The sequence below is a fragment of the Drosophila obscura genome, unplaced genomic scaffold (assembly GCF_018151105.1).
Source record: "Drosophila obscura isolate BZ-5 IFL unplaced genomic scaffold, ASM1815110v1 contig_150, whole genome shotgun sequence".
Taxonomy (NCBI): Eukaryota; Metazoa; Arthropoda; class Insecta; order Diptera; family Drosophilidae; genus Drosophila; species Drosophila obscura.
The window spans coordinates 2128641-2143350 of NW_024542736.1; the positions used below are offsets into that span (position 1 = coordinate 2128641).

A 14710-nucleotide genomic window follows, 5' to 3' on the forward strand; every position below is an offset into this window, starting at 1 on the left:
TCACAATTGCGCCCATCTTCCATTCGCGTGTTCGCGCGGCTTGTTGTTATTGTGTTTGGGCTAAAGTTGGACGGACAAATTAAAAGAATTATGTGGTGATAACGAATGCTAGTGATTTCTGCGTGCTATAGGGCCACTATGTGCAATCAATAAATTTAATGTAGATCATAATATGTTAACAAGCAGCGTCAGTTGTAGCTGTTGACGAATTTCCAAGTGCTGCGCAAGCTTCGTACCAACAAGGTCCAGCGCCAGGCCACAACAAAAGCTGAAGCAATTAAAAAAATCAATCAGAATTCTAATTGAAAGCTGTGACATGTCACCGCCAAAAAACTGTGCCGTGTGCGGCGACAAGGCCCTTGGCTACAACTTCAACGCCGTAACTTGCGAGAGCTGCAAGGCATTCTTTCGCCGGAACGCTTTGGCCAAGAAATCGTTCACCTGTCCATTTAACCAGAATTGTGACATCACAGTGGTAACGAGGCGCTTCTGCCAAAAGTGCCGCCTGAAAAAATGCCTGGACATTGGCATGAAGAGCGAGAACATCATGTCCGAGGAGGACAAGCTTATCAAGCGGCGCAAGATCGAGAACAATCGCGCCAAACGCCGCCTGATGGAGCATGCCGGCGGGGACGGTGCCTCGGATCCCGATGATAGCAAGGCTCAAGCTGACAGCAGCAGCAACCTGGAGTTGTACTCCGGATCGCAGGACTCGCAGAGCTGCGGGTCGGCGGAGAGCGGCGCCAATGGCTGCGTGGCTGGACGATCGTCGAGCGAAATAAACCCGCTTCTGATGACGGCCGATAAAATCGTTGAACAGATTGTCTCCGACCCGGATCGTGCATCGCAGGCCATCAACAAATTGATGCGCACCCAGAAGGAGGCCATCTCGGTAATGGAGAAGGTCATTGGCTCACAAAAGGATGCCCTCCGACTGGTCTCCCATTTAATTGACTATCCAGGTTGGTGGACTTGCCTCGCCATACATATATCGCTCAATCCAGTCTATACCCGTGCATATCTTTCCAGGCGATGCGCTCAAGATTATAAGTAAATTTATGAACTCGCCGTTCAACGCTTTGACAGTATTCACGAAATTCATGAGTTCCCCCACGGACGGGGTTGAGATTATCTCCAAGATTGTTGACTCGCCATCAGACGTAGTGGAGTTCATGCAGAACCTGATGCATTCGCCGGAGGATGCCATCGACATCATGAATAAGTTCATGAACACCCCAGCGGAGGCTCTCCGAATCGTCAATCGGATCTTGAGTGGCGGCACAAACAGTGCCCAACAAACAGACCGCAAGCCATTGCTGGACAAGGCTAGCGGCGGACAGGAGTCAGAACGGAACGGAAAGCCAGCCAGTGAACGATTGGATACGGTTATACAGTCCATGCTGGGGAGCGGGAGCCCCTCGCCAATCAACACCAGCGCCAGCTCGCCCCACGACGTTGCCGTCGACTTGCAGTACCATTCGCCCAGTTCCAACCAAATGGGAAGTGAGCAGCCCAGCACATCGAGCAGCCATCCATTGCCCGACATTGCCAATTCGCCTGACTTTGACCTGAAGACCTTCATGCAAACCAACTACAATGACGAGCCCAGTCTGGACAGTGATTTCAGCATCAATTCGATTGAGTCTGTGCTGTCGGAGGTCATTCGGATCGAGTATCAGGCATTCAACAGCATTCAGGCAGCGTCGCGGATAAAGGAGGAGATGTCCCACATGGGTGGTCAGTCCTCCTACAGTGGCTGTAATGCGAACACAAACCACAACCAGCAGCAGAATCTGCCCCAGCAGCCAATTTGCGCTCCCTCGAGCATGCACATGGACCGCGAACTGAACGAAGCTGAGCAAATGAAGCTGCGCGAACTGCGCTTGGCCAGCGAAGCTCTCTACGATCCCGTAGACGAGGATCTAAGTGCCCTGATGATGGGCGACGATCGCATTAAGGTGACCACCAGAACCAGCACCAGCACTACCACCAACACCACCACCACCACCACAGTCATTAGCACCACCAAGCACCCTTTCATTATTTTAGTTATAACTCTTAACAGCGCCCGGCTTATCTAATCGTGCAGTGCCAGAGGCGATATATATTCAGCACCTGGCATAGACCACATAGCCGTGAGTCAGTGCGTATCGCATTGACATGTCACTTCCGAGCTGTTTCTGTGTGCCCAGCAAAGCGCTCCTCCAAAATGTAAACACAACTTTGAATAATCTCGCCATAAAAGTGAGGTATCCCGCGCTCTCTCTCTCTCTCAGTCTGGGATGTCTACGCCCGTCGAGCAAGACCCAATCAGACAGTGACATTATCAGGCTCGGGCAGTGCCAAAACGATGGCATTATCACCCATTATCAACAGCGGCAGCAGGCGCTCATGAGCCTCCAGCTGACGATTGGTTGGCCGTTTATTCAACTGTTTGCCGCTGGTGCTTCATCGCAATTAGCACATTTCATTATTGTTAATTAGGGAATACGATACATTTTCTTCGAAATGTGGAGCACGCAGGTGTTTGGCTCTGTGATAAGCAATGCCGCACTATTCGATTGAGTCACCTTTCATAGACAAACCCTAATGTTTTGTGCGATAATAATGGCCACCTGTGCGTTATATTTTATTGTTCAACCCCAGCCCGACGACACACGCCATAATCCGAAGCTGTTGCAACTGATCAATCTGACGGCCGTGGCCATTAAGCGTCTAATCAAGATGGCCAAGAAGATAAGTGCATTCCGTGACATGTGCCAGGAGGACCAGGTGGCCCTGCTCAAAGGCGGCTGCACCGAAATGATGATAATGCGTTCGGCGATGATCTATGACGACGATCGCAATGCGTGGAAAGTAAGGCATACCATTCTTTAAGGCAATACTTGGTTTACTACGAATATACATTTGTTTTTCCAGGTGCCACACACCAAAGAAAATATGGGCAACATTCGGACTGAACTACTGAAGTTTGCCGAAGGCAATATTTATGAGGAGCATCAGAAATTTATTACCACCTTTGACGAGAAATGGCGCATGGATGAGAACATAATTTTGATAATGTGTGCCATTGTCCTCTTCACTTCAGCTCGATCCCGAGTGATACACAAAGACGTGATTAGATTGGAACAGGTTAGTACTCATTTGGGTTATTGCATATCTGATTGGATAGCTATAAATGTTGTTCGTTTTACTTTTTCAGAATTCCTACTACTATCTTCTGCGAAGATATTTGGAGAGTGTTTACACTGGCTGTGAGGCGAAAAATGCGTTTATCAAGCTAATCCAAAAGATTTCAGATGTGGAGCGTCTGAACAAATTCATTATAAATGTATATTTAAATGTTAACCCATCCCAGGTAGAACCTTTACTGCGTGAAATATTTGATTTGAAAAATCACTAAAACGATTTGCAACGGGCATCAAATGCCTTTGTCCTGTTATAATGGAGAATCAGCGAGCTGTAGTTGTTGTTGTTTTAATCGTAATGTGCGTCGCTCACTGATTTTTGTTTTATCTGTCGCTTATAATGTTAGATTTTAGTCGAATGTGATTGTTAGATTTGCAAATACTATATAGATTTTATATTTCTACATCAAAGAGAGCATATTTAGGATACAAGTGCAAAGCAACACAATCTAAATGTAATGTACACCGTTTAATTAGTTTCAAATAAACTAAACTCAGATGCAAACTCACAAATGGTCCATTAATGGTACATGAAATACAATTAATTACATTTTAAATCGTGTAAATTTACGTAATTGTTTAGCTTGAATATCTGAGACGGATTTTTGTGATAGCCTAGCAGCATCTTTGGCAAAGGAGTTGGCACGATCTGGTATCTGGCCGATCAACTATATTCACATACATATATCGATGCATAAAGCAGCAGGTTTGTTTTTTGGAGATTGATGCGAAGGTGTAATTTATACTTTTAAGTCTGATTATTCAGCAAAAATGATTCTTCTTTACGTTACATTTTTCTCCTTGTTCCCACCAACTCCGTCACTAAGCCTGGAAAATTATTGTCTTCATTCTGGCTGTAACAAATGAAACTTTTACCCTCTTTAAAGGTACGTATTACTAGACTCTATGGCCGCACGTGCTTAATTACCACTTGAAATAAAATTAAACTGTCTAGAGAGTTATGTATGTATTGAACTTAGTGTATAGAAAAACAATTTAGTAACAAAAAATCAACAAAAACAAACACAATAAATAAATAACTAGTCGTTGGCCTAATATGACTATATCCGATTATTACGGATAAGAAGTTTACCATCTTCTGTGAAGTCCAAGCAATATTCGTTTAATACCAGGCGTAAGCGTCTTAAAATGATCTGCTGGTCCAGAACCAATTTGACACCATACGAAATAAACCCCACAAGAACCACCAGGTAAAGGAAAAATACTTCTGGGCTGCGTACGATCATCATTGGTTGAGAACTATCATGGCTGGGGTTTACCAACAAGTAGAATGCACCAATTACGCTGCAGACAATTCCGCCGACAATGATAATAGCCCAGGACTGTGCACGTAGTTTCTGGCTAGCAACTATTTCTCCCATGCGACGCTCAAAGGACTTCAGATCCTCAAAGGATTGATTTTCCATTGTGGAATGCAAATCTGTAGGATGTACATGTTTAGTTATTGATTATTGTAGTTTTTATAATATGTACTCAATCTCAAATGAAAATATGTATTTTGTCACTACGTATAGTTTTTTGATTCATTATTTCCTATGGCAGTGATATTGTGATCCGATTTGAACCAAATCTGGGTGTAAAAACTTCAAGTTTCATCTATAGTGTTTTGGAGATTCGATAAATCAACTGTATAGTTGTATCTCTCTCTAAACATATGCTTTCTCCGTCTTTCAGTAAAGTCTATTTGAAACACGCCATTTGATTTGATTGGGTTTGACAGCAGGTGCAACCCTGCATTGAACAGCTGTAAGGCCAGTCACATGTGTAGATCCGGGCTCTGAATTGATTCCACTCTGCTGCTCGTATCAGGGAGAACGGCTTTGCCCGGCTCTGTGGAATAGGCGGGATAAAAACTATACCCAACGAACTGATAAGAAATGAAAATCGATTGCACAAAAATTGCGCACAACAGGTAAGTTTTAAGCAAATATCATATCGGTATTTTTGTGCGATAAATTTAACTTATCGGCGTGCGGTTTCAGGACAGCTTTCGTGCCGGACTCGATGCGAGCCTTTCCCCGCCGGAGCTACCTTCGCCGGATAGCCCGAACAAGGCCACGCGACGCAGCATACAAAAGCGAACAAGTCTCAGTCGACGACTCCTGTTAATAGAAGCGAAACTGCGTCGTAGAAAGGCGGAACAATTTCGTGCCAAGCGAAGAGAAAAAGTGTTTGCATTTTCATCTGCAACAAAGATTGTATTCCAAAGACTTGTGCAACAAATTGAACCAAAGGCGAAAACCGAAGGACCTGTCGCAGGGTTTTTGTGTGTGTGTTAAAAGCGAGTCAGAAACAGTTTTACAGTTGGAAAGTTTCCAGCCCCAGCTGCGTAGTAGCCCAGAAAAACACACGCGCTAACCGTTAATTAGCTTTCCCCCTCACCGCTGAATCTTTAATTCGAGGACAGTCCGGGGACCTGCTGCTAATTAAGCCTGGGACTTACCAACAACACAGCAGCGGAAGAGGGAAGCTGGAGGATGCATTACCTGGCAAAGGTAGCCGCAAGGAGGTGCCACAACTCGTAAATATTTGAAGGTAGGCGACCCTGCCCTGTCAGCAAGTCTATACAATTTATGGCAGACTACCGTCCCTGCCAGACGCACTAAGATTCGCCCTTGGCGTAAGCTCCCCCAGCTTTCTCCGCATTTGGAAATTTTAATTTTTGTATATATGTTGCCACTCGAAGGCGGCAACGGTTGCCGCATGAAAGTTGCGAGCACAGCACTCGAAAGTTTCTGCACAGTAGAGTTTTTTTAATGATGCACTAAACGATCAACTCGAAACCCGAGAGGTGTTCATATACTTATAGCTAGGCTTATGATTACGGGAAAATTGAGTTCTAGTTTGAATCCGTTCTTCGGTTTTGAATTTGGGAGATGACGGGAACATGCAAGTGGTGGTTGAGTACAGGCAGGAGTACAACTCAAGTACTCGTAGAGTGTCAAATCTGAAAATAGCTAAATTGAATCAAGGTTTGGTCTGAAAAAGCGTATCAATTGAGTTACAGGATTAGTTGCACTTATCACAGCATTTACTTGCTTCATCCGAATCGATCTTGAAGCCGTTTTGTCTGGTTTTTCTTTTGAAACGATGCGGAACATGAAACTGTTGGTGATCTTCCAGGTGATTTCTTATACCCTGTTGGTAGAATCAAATCCCGATTGCGTTGGCAACCCCATTGGCACGGGAGATTGTAGAAGGATGACCGTCGTTTACTACTACGTCAGTGGGACGAACCGATGTGAAAGGACCAAATTAAGATGCATCGTATTTGGTTCAAATAACTATCGGACGATTGAACTTTGTGAGAGAGTCTGCAAGAAACGGATTACTCTTCATGAACTAGACCTGGGCTCAATTCTAAAAGTTGGAACGATTAATTAATTTATTTGAAATTTACGATCAATCATTGATTACACATTTAAATAAATAATTAATCATTTTCTTGCAGTGATTCACGGCTATGCTTTAGGCACTAAAAATCTTAGAATATTCGTAGATAAATACATCTTTATATGCATATGTATATGTACATATACTAGTATGTAGGTAGTATTTTTAGTATTCTTTTCATTATTATTTTATTTTTGTTGTGTACTCGTTTTGTTTCAGGCTCTGCTTGGCTTGTCACCAGCGTCTTTAGGTCGACGGGCACTCATAAATATTTCAACTTGTCACAGCGCACATGTATGAGTACTTTTATCCACGGTTCGTTCTCGTAGAGTACCAGGGTATATTGTGTTCAATGAAATGTATGCAACATACAGAGGCAAGCAATCGATTTTGTTTTTAATTTGTGCAATATTTCATTCCCTTTTAGAATACTCTTTCACACTTGGAAATACTTGGAAACTTTCTCATGGGGAGATAGTTTTTGACTATGTTATGGTGGCTTACAACGGCTGTTGTAAATCCTTTGAAAACTGTAGGTAATTTTTATGATACATATAATTACAGAAGCGCATATACTAGGAGCTGCAAATGCCTGCACTGAGTAATGGGTATCAGATTGTCGAGGGCCTCGCCTTAGCCCAATCTCTGGTTTTTAGTGTATGCATTTTGAACGTGTGTGAACAGCCGCAACTTGTTAGCGTGTGTGCCACAGCAATAGTGCAAGTATAGCCCAAGCAGTCATCAGCAGTGAGACCCTCTTGGTCACAACGTTTCCGCTTTGCTTTCTGTGACAGCCAGGGGCTCCATCAGGCTGGGCTCTCGCCCTTTCCCCGCCTTGGTCCCTCTTTCTTAGCCCGAGAGCTGTCGCTTTGTTGGTATAATTTTAATTACCACTTGAGCGACTTATGCGCCGTGAGTCGGTGAATGAATGCGAGTATGAGTGGCTCCTAGTGGCTGTGGCTTAGTCGACACACATACCTACAGTGTGCACTATATACTAAGCCCACACACAAGTATATACTATATACTATATTCGTACTCGTATGTATATGTACATTGTGCAACCCATAAGAACGAATAGCAAAAACCACGCACTGACAATGCGCAATATTCTCCTGAAAACCCGCATTGTTTAGTTCTATTGTATGGGACTTTTGCATTGGGTTTTTTTTCGTATTCAGGAAACCTCAAAGCAAAGCCCCAACCAAGGAAATATTGCGTATGCGTCACATAAGCCGGCCTGTCAGAGGTGTTCCATATACTCGTACGGTAGCTGTAATGTATCATAATTGCTTATTTGCCGCTCCATTGGCCATCTAAACCGCATTCAGTTCGGCGCTGGATGAATAGATACCATCCAGCAATCTAGCCATCCGCCTCTGAATATCGATTGTAATTCATATAAAGGCAATGACCACAACAAACCGCTTATTACCCCAGTCCGTGGCAGGTGCACGGTGGTTCTTTTGGTGGGTGGTGTGGTGGCATATCCAACTTTTCATAGACAACTTATTGGTCCGGCCAGAGAGTCTTACTGGAGAACTCTTGCATGTAAAGTTTTTGCCTTCTTTTTTGTAAATTTCCATGCCCTGAAACAATGATATATGATGGTGGGTGAACCGCAAAGTAATGCAGCTTTAAATTGCTCTCATTTTGACAGAATACGCTTTTCGTTTCAGCGTGCCTTAAAGTTTCCCTAACCCGGAAGACCCTTATGCGTAGTTCAAGAAGTTCTTTCTTAAATAGTCGTAAAAGTTTTCATTTCATTTCAATATGGTGCAATTTCATGAGATTTTGCCGGCAAAAGAAACTCAAAGTGTTCTTGCAGAGAAAGTTTTACAAAAATTGAAAATATTCATAGACATTTTTTTGGGTTTGCTCGCATCATTTCCATTTCATTTCGATGTACGGAAAAATTCAGGAAGTTAAATGGTGAAACTTTCAATAAAAAGCGAAATAGTTATAGCATGACGATAGATATCGCGGTACTTTTTAAACAGCTCGAATTCTATTCTGTACATAAATATGTACATATATGTGGACATACATATATGTATTGCCTTGTAGGACCCTTCTGGGAAAACTGTTCAATGGCCAACGCTTGGCAGCCGCTCAAAGTGCAGAAAACGTAATTGCAGCAGAGGCAGTAACAGCTAACGATAACAACAGTTTGGGCGATCATTATAATTTGGCAATTTGGCCGCAATTCCATCTCTCCGTTCCAAGTCTACGGAAGGTGCCGAAACGTAAGCCACGGACACGAGTATAAATCAAAACGAAATGTTATTACAGTTTGAAAAGTCGTTTCGTTGCACCTAATCATAAATTCGCTTTTTATTGACAAAAATTGCATTCTCGCTAACTCATTGTCGGTGTGCCAGTGGAGCATTGTTCATGGCACTTTCTGGTAAATCATTGATTAAATTGGAAAACTCATTAACGGCTCGTGTCCGTGTCCGTGTCCGTGTCCTGGCTAAATTTTGGCTGAATAGCCAATGGCAAGAACCTTCGGCCTTAGACTGCTTCCCCTGTTCCTTTGACTAGTTGTTGGCAACCGGAGAGTGCCAGGCCAGGCCAGGCCAGGCAGGACTGCCATCGGCCGAACAGTTACATATTGCATGTTGTTTGGGCCTAAATAAGCCCCAGCCGGGCGGCAATTTGGCAAACGTTCGAGCCTGGGATTCGTATCGCCGTCGCTTTTAAGTGTTTCTTATAAATTATTCGCTACATTTTCCAACTGGACAGCCGAATTGCAGTAACTGTAATGACTTTTTATGCAATTTTACTGCACTGTGGACGCCATCTGACCCCATCACATACACACACATATGTACTAGACGTCCCCAACTACACGTAAATACAAATACATATCATACATACATATATGTATGTCTATATGTACATATAACTTTCCGGTTCGCTGACTTTAAATTTGGTTCGTTCTGTAAGGGTTGCTCGCTGGGTTGCCTTCTGCTTGGGGGAGGAGGTGAGTGGCCAGCAATGGAAATTCAATTTCCCCGCAGACATTTTAATTATGCAAATGTAAATGTTTACGCCACGCAGCAAACCACTGCTCAAGATCGACCAGATTCAATGGAATATGTGGCTCCTTTTCCGGTGCAAAAAGAACTCCAACGAATATACAGACAGATGTTGAGTAAGTTGCTGCGAAAGCTTTCTTGCTGTTGAGGCAAAACAATAAAATTAGTTATCTGTTTTGCTAAAACTTTTCATCTCCTCGAACTTCATGTACTAGAAGTTTTTTGAAAATTAGTTATTCCCCCAAGTTCTAAATGAGCTCGTCCAAACATGTATCTCAGGGGAAAACAACCACAAAACTAAAACTGTCATGAGAACCGTAGCACATGGTGCGAAAATCAAAAGTTCTTCCCTTTAAAAAGCTTTCTCTGTGAATCGCAACCGAGGAGCAACATGTTCGGCATGATTTTGCCAACTTGTTAATGCACCAGTGTACCAGTTACTCGAACAACCACAGATAATATATATATGTATATAGAAAAGTGAAAAGTTTTGGATAGACTTCTTGTGACGGCTGGTCGACTAGCCGGCACAGACATGTCTGACATTTAAAAATGGCAGAAACGTGAAAGAGGATCAACCGAAAAGCAAACAAATCGCAGACAATTGAGTGACTGACGTGTTGTTTATAAAGACAGGCCCAGAAAGAGACCAAAAGGCAGACAGAATGACATTGGGAAAAGAGTGAAAGACAGCCCCAGACACAGACATAGACGCAGACACAGACACAGACGAGGAACGAAGCAATTAGGATTCAATGCATTGGATGGGGTATAAAATACAATTAAGTGCCATTTGGAACGGATACAGTACGGAAGGGCGCACAGTAAACAAGCAATTACAGCAACGTCAGTTATGACTTCAGCACGTCGACAGATATGCCATTATTGATATTGATTTTGCAGTCCGAACCGGCACCACACTCGGATCCCAGACCAAAGTCAGTTAAGTAAATCATTCGCTTGTCGAGTGGTAAAGCAAATTTATTGGTTTTAATGATGGGCCACGAGTCCTTGAGAGTGTGCGGCAAGAGTCTCGGCACAGCGTACAGAGTACTCCCCACTCTACCCACAGGCACACATAACTTTCAATTATTGAATGGAGCAGACACACAGATACAGCTGACAGCAGTGAGTATGAGAGTGTGGCTGCAGTGGCAAACATTCGTTGCATACCTCCAGGCGTGGCGCATGTCGCGCGCCAATTAAACGGGCAGCAAACAACGCCAGCAATTTTGTACATTTCCACTTCTCACACATGCCACACAGAGCGGCGCCCACAGTCATGCAAATATGTTCGCGTGCCGAGCAGCCTTATTCAACTAGTTGAGCAAAGAAGCCCCTAAGGGGGTTCCCATCCCATCTGCCCCATCCCCCCACAGACCACATCATTTGATTTCGCTTTTTGCGCCAGTCTGGCTAAATTTATCTTAGCGGTTAGCTCGCCTAGTGCCCGTCCCCGGCCCAGAAGGCGAGTGTCTGCGCTGATCTGAAAGTAGTGAAATTAGCATTTGACATTTAACATTTAACAAAGACCTGGGCACAGTCTTTGTGGCAGCTTATTGCACGAAGGTCGAAGGTGAGGCAATCCAATTAGGGATAAGCATCGAGACTCGAAGCATTTGCTGCAGTCATCAATTCCCCAATCAAGATACAAATATCTAAACTTTAATTCTGGTTCTTTTTCAGACCATCACATGAGAATGCTTAAATAAAGATTATATACATTCGATAATATATATATATAGATAATATTCAACGATCGATCATGTCAAATGTGAGTAGCAGTCATTACCTAACGTCCCATGACTGTCATTTGCGAATTGGTTGCATCACTAACTGTCATAACTGTCCCTCTTGTTTAGCATCTCTACATGGACAAATCGAATGGCAATGGCGTCTATGCGGTCAAGCCCAACAGCAGCCACACGGACAACGATAATGGCATAATGGGAGCAGGTGTTGCCCCAACCACAACCTCAACAGCAGCAGTGGCAGCAGCTGGCGGGGTGGCAGCAGGCGGCCCCACAACGATGGCCACAGTAAATAACATAAACATAATGAACGGAGCCGCCGCCGCTGCAGCTGCATCAGCGTCCACTCTGCCAACGTCCGCTTCCAGCGAGGACCTCAGCCAGAGCCTGTCCGAGTACACAGATGCGGATGAGAGCATATCCGCCCCCACAGAGTTTCTCGCCGAGGTAAGAAATGGCTGAAAGCATATACAGCACGGGAAATCGCTCCTATATATTATCAGCATATCTTTGAATTGAAAGAGATTTTTTCAAGACAAAGGCCACTTCAATCTGATCAAGAATATGTGTAGAAAAGTACCCCAAAAGAACCCTCTACCTTTAATTACGTTTAACGAACGTTAGTCAAAGCGGATTGACCTCTACAGAACACCTCGAAAGGGTATTCCCTATAGCCTTGACTACCTTGACTATCTGATTATCTGAGTGTGGCACACTTCTGGCCCTTGGCAAGGCGCACAAAGACGCATCAGAACTTATGCAAATGCAAATTGCTGCACTGCCATCAGAGATTGGGGATTTAATTTTAAGTCCTTTCAGGAGGATTACGCGACCGAGCAGAGCACCCTCCTGCACTGCATTCCAACGTATTGATTGCTAATAAATTGCTTTCAAGCGCATTCAACTTTTAGAAGAGTCAACTTTTTTTATCCTCCGCTCCCGACGATGTGGGCCAGTGGAACAGGGCAGGCAGGCGGGCAGCAGCAGCCATTGTTGTTCGAGATGCTATGAGAATTTCAAAAGGGATTTGATGGCATTCGCTATATTGTTTGATATTTAAATATATATTGTGCGTTGTTTCTCCTGCAGTTTCTGTCCGCCGTCATGCTCAAGGACTACAAAAAGGCATTGAAATATTGCAAATTGAGTGAGTACAGAAAAGGCATTTGTGGATTGCACTTATGATATACTTTTCCGCTTTTCCAACTGCTATCTCCAGTTCTCCAATACGAGCCCAACAACGGCACGGCAAAGGAGTTCTATCCGCTCATCCTGGACAAGCTGCGGGGAGGTGAGTGAACAGCCGTTGCCGCGTAAATAGTCAATTTATACTCGCTCCTATTCTGCAGTGGCCACATCCAGCGACAGCGACGAGAACTACAATAAATCTTCATCACCCGAACTGGCCCTGGACTTGCATGAATCTGATGCTGAATGTGATGGCGATGGCGACAGGAGTGACAGCAGCAACAACTGCTCCGAGGAGGACAATGGCTGGGGTGACGATGAGATTGACAATGTGGATGTGGAGGGCGAGGAGGAGAGCAGCAGCAGTGGCGATGATTATGAGCTGCCGATCGATGAGCAACAGGATCTAGCTGCTGTCGATGGCCTGGCCGTGCCGCACTCCCACTCCCACTCTCATTCCCATAGCCACAATGACTCGGGCTCCTCGCGCAACTCGTCGAGCGGCGGGGGCGGTCGCAGCGATAACACCACGCACTCCTACTCGAGTTTGCTGCTGGAGGAGGAGGACGACATTGTGCCAGTCTGTCTCAGCTTTGGCCTCAAGGACACCACGGTCACAGATCTGGATGTCAGCAATGGTGAGTGGCCGCAGGTGCATCGTAAATCGGGATTTAACAATCCCCTGCTCTGCATTCCAGGCAACAAGGTGCCCTCCGCATCGTGCAGCGACTCGGAGTCACCCACAGAACCACTGACACAGCGACTGGCGGCCATACTCCGGTCCAAATGCGGTGTATCCTCCGGCGGCAACGAAGACCCCTACTGAGGGAACCCCGCGATCGATAGATCAAACTATATACTTCATACACATACACTGAGCAACACTCGAAGGTTTTCGAATGGAACCAAAGATTGGAGATGGGTCTGATTCGGTTGCACAGTGCTATCTATATTCTTGTATACTCCAACCCTTTGCCCCGCTAGTCCCACCACTAGTGTGACCGCTTAACGAACCTAGAAACCGTCCCTAACTGCATACACACTCGTATATTGTATCTTGTATCTTGTAACTCCAACTGCAATGTTTTCTCTTCAAACACGATTGATTCTATTCTCCCTAGGACAAACATATCGTACAAACTCAAAAAACGTACTTATATACATTAATACTTATATATATATTATATACTATTATATTATATAAACTTTATATGTTTAGCCCTAGACATAGTTACAGCTCGACTAGCAGCTACAGAGCCCCCAAATAAAGATATACTCGATATCATAAGATGCATATACATACATATATACATATGTAGGTGACTATACACACAGATACGGAACGCGATATACACATACATATACGTACATACATACATATATATACATATATAATAATATATTTTAGTAAGACACCCATTCAGAACGCACAGGACATGGAATGCTTTACATACAATTCGCATTTGATAGAGATCGATTTTTTCGCTCCAGACATAGAGACACAGATCTCTGACGGAGGGCAAGCTGAGAAGCTAAGGATAAGTCTGATAAGAGATGCACTATGAAACAGCGAACAGAGAACGAACGAATGTAGAACTAAAACTGAAATGGTCCAAAAGTCAAAAAAAAAAAACTACGTAGATGATTGTACATAAATTACATACATACGCGTCGCGTACAAATATTTTCTATTTTCTGCAAATTAAGCCAGTCTATATACTCCACAGTCTATATTCGTTCGATTCGATTCGGTTCGATAAGTTGATGCGGGATGTAACTCTAAAAACTCCCCCCCACATTAATGCGTACTCAAAACCCCTAGGATTCTTACACAATAATTATAAATCATCCGTATATGTGGTGGTGGTATGTGGTATGTAGCTCAAGGCTAAGTTTTTCCTAAATGTATTGTTGAATTATATAACCCAAATGGTCTGTATTTACTACTATGTACATGTATACTCGTATTGGAAGAAAATTGTAATAAAAAAAGGAACGAAAGCTGGAACATGTCGTTTGCGTTTTCATTGTAAAAAAACCCTCATGGTGGGGCAAGGGGTTTTTTCATTATCAAACATTTGCTTATTTATTTGAAATCCATTATTATCAAAGATCTTTTTATTATTCA

General features: G+C 43.8%; 2 protein-coding genes and 1 long non-coding RNA gene across 3 annotated transcripts; all 3 read left to right on the forward strand.

Moving 5' to 3' along the window:
* The first annotated feature begins 14 nt into the window (after nt 1–14).
* On the forward strand, nt 15–3693 carry LOC111064937 (nuclear hormone receptor HR96). Its single transcript, XM_022352809.2, has 5 exons — nt 15–962; nt 1030–1958; nt 2647–2856; nt 2920–3132; nt 3203–3693. Exons 1-5 carry the CDS (start codon nt 317–319, stop codon nt 3401–3403), a joined length of 2199 nt encoding a protein of 732 aa, XP_022208501.2. The 5' UTR covers nt 15–316; the 3' UTR covers nt 3404–3693.
* A 2545-nt stretch (nt 3694–6238) lies between these two features.
* LOC121403832 lies at nt 6239–6984 on the forward strand. Its single transcript, XR_005967497.1, has 2 exons — nt 6239–6754; nt 6822–6984. It is a non-coding gene; the product is annotated as an uncharacterized LOC121403832 (long non-coding RNA).
* Nucleotides 6985–11327: 4343 nt separating this feature from the next.
* Nucleotides 11328–13759, forward strand: LOC111064953. Its single transcript, XM_022352843.2, has 6 exons — nt 11328–11417; nt 11506–11841; nt 12484–12541; nt 12614–12685; nt 12744–13220; nt 13281–13759. The coding sequence occupies exons 1-6, from the start codon at nt 11409–11411 to the stop codon at nt 13406–13408; spliced, it is 1080 nt and encodes a 359-aa protein (XP_022208535.1). The 5' UTR covers nt 11328–11408; the 3' UTR covers nt 13409–13759.
* Nucleotides 13760–14710: the final 951 nt, after the last annotated feature.

Excerpts from the sequence above, each read along its gene's own strand:
- LOC111064937 (XM_022352809.2), top strand. The coding sequence starts at position 317 with ATGTCACCGCCAAAAAACTGTGCCGTGTGCGGCGACAAGGCCCTTGGC. Across the intron at positions 963-1,029 it reads CCATTTAATTGACTATCCAG|GCGATGCGCTCAAGATTATA; the intron begins GTTGGTGGACTT and ends ATATCTTTCCAG. Across the intron at positions 3,133-3,202 it reads ACGTGATTAGATTGGAACAG|AATTCCTACTACTATCTTCT; the intron begins GTTAGTACTCAT and ends TTACTTTTTCAG.
- LOC111064953 (XM_022352843.2), top strand. Across the intron at positions 11,842-12,483 it reads CCACAGAGTTTCTCGCCGAG|TTTCTGTCCGCCGTCATGCT; the intron begins GTAAGAAATGGC and ends TTTCTCCTGCAG. Across the intron at positions 12,542-12,613 it reads ATTGAAATATTGCAAATTGA|TTCTCCAATACGAGCCCAAC; the intron begins GTGAGTACAGAA and ends TGCTATCTCCAG.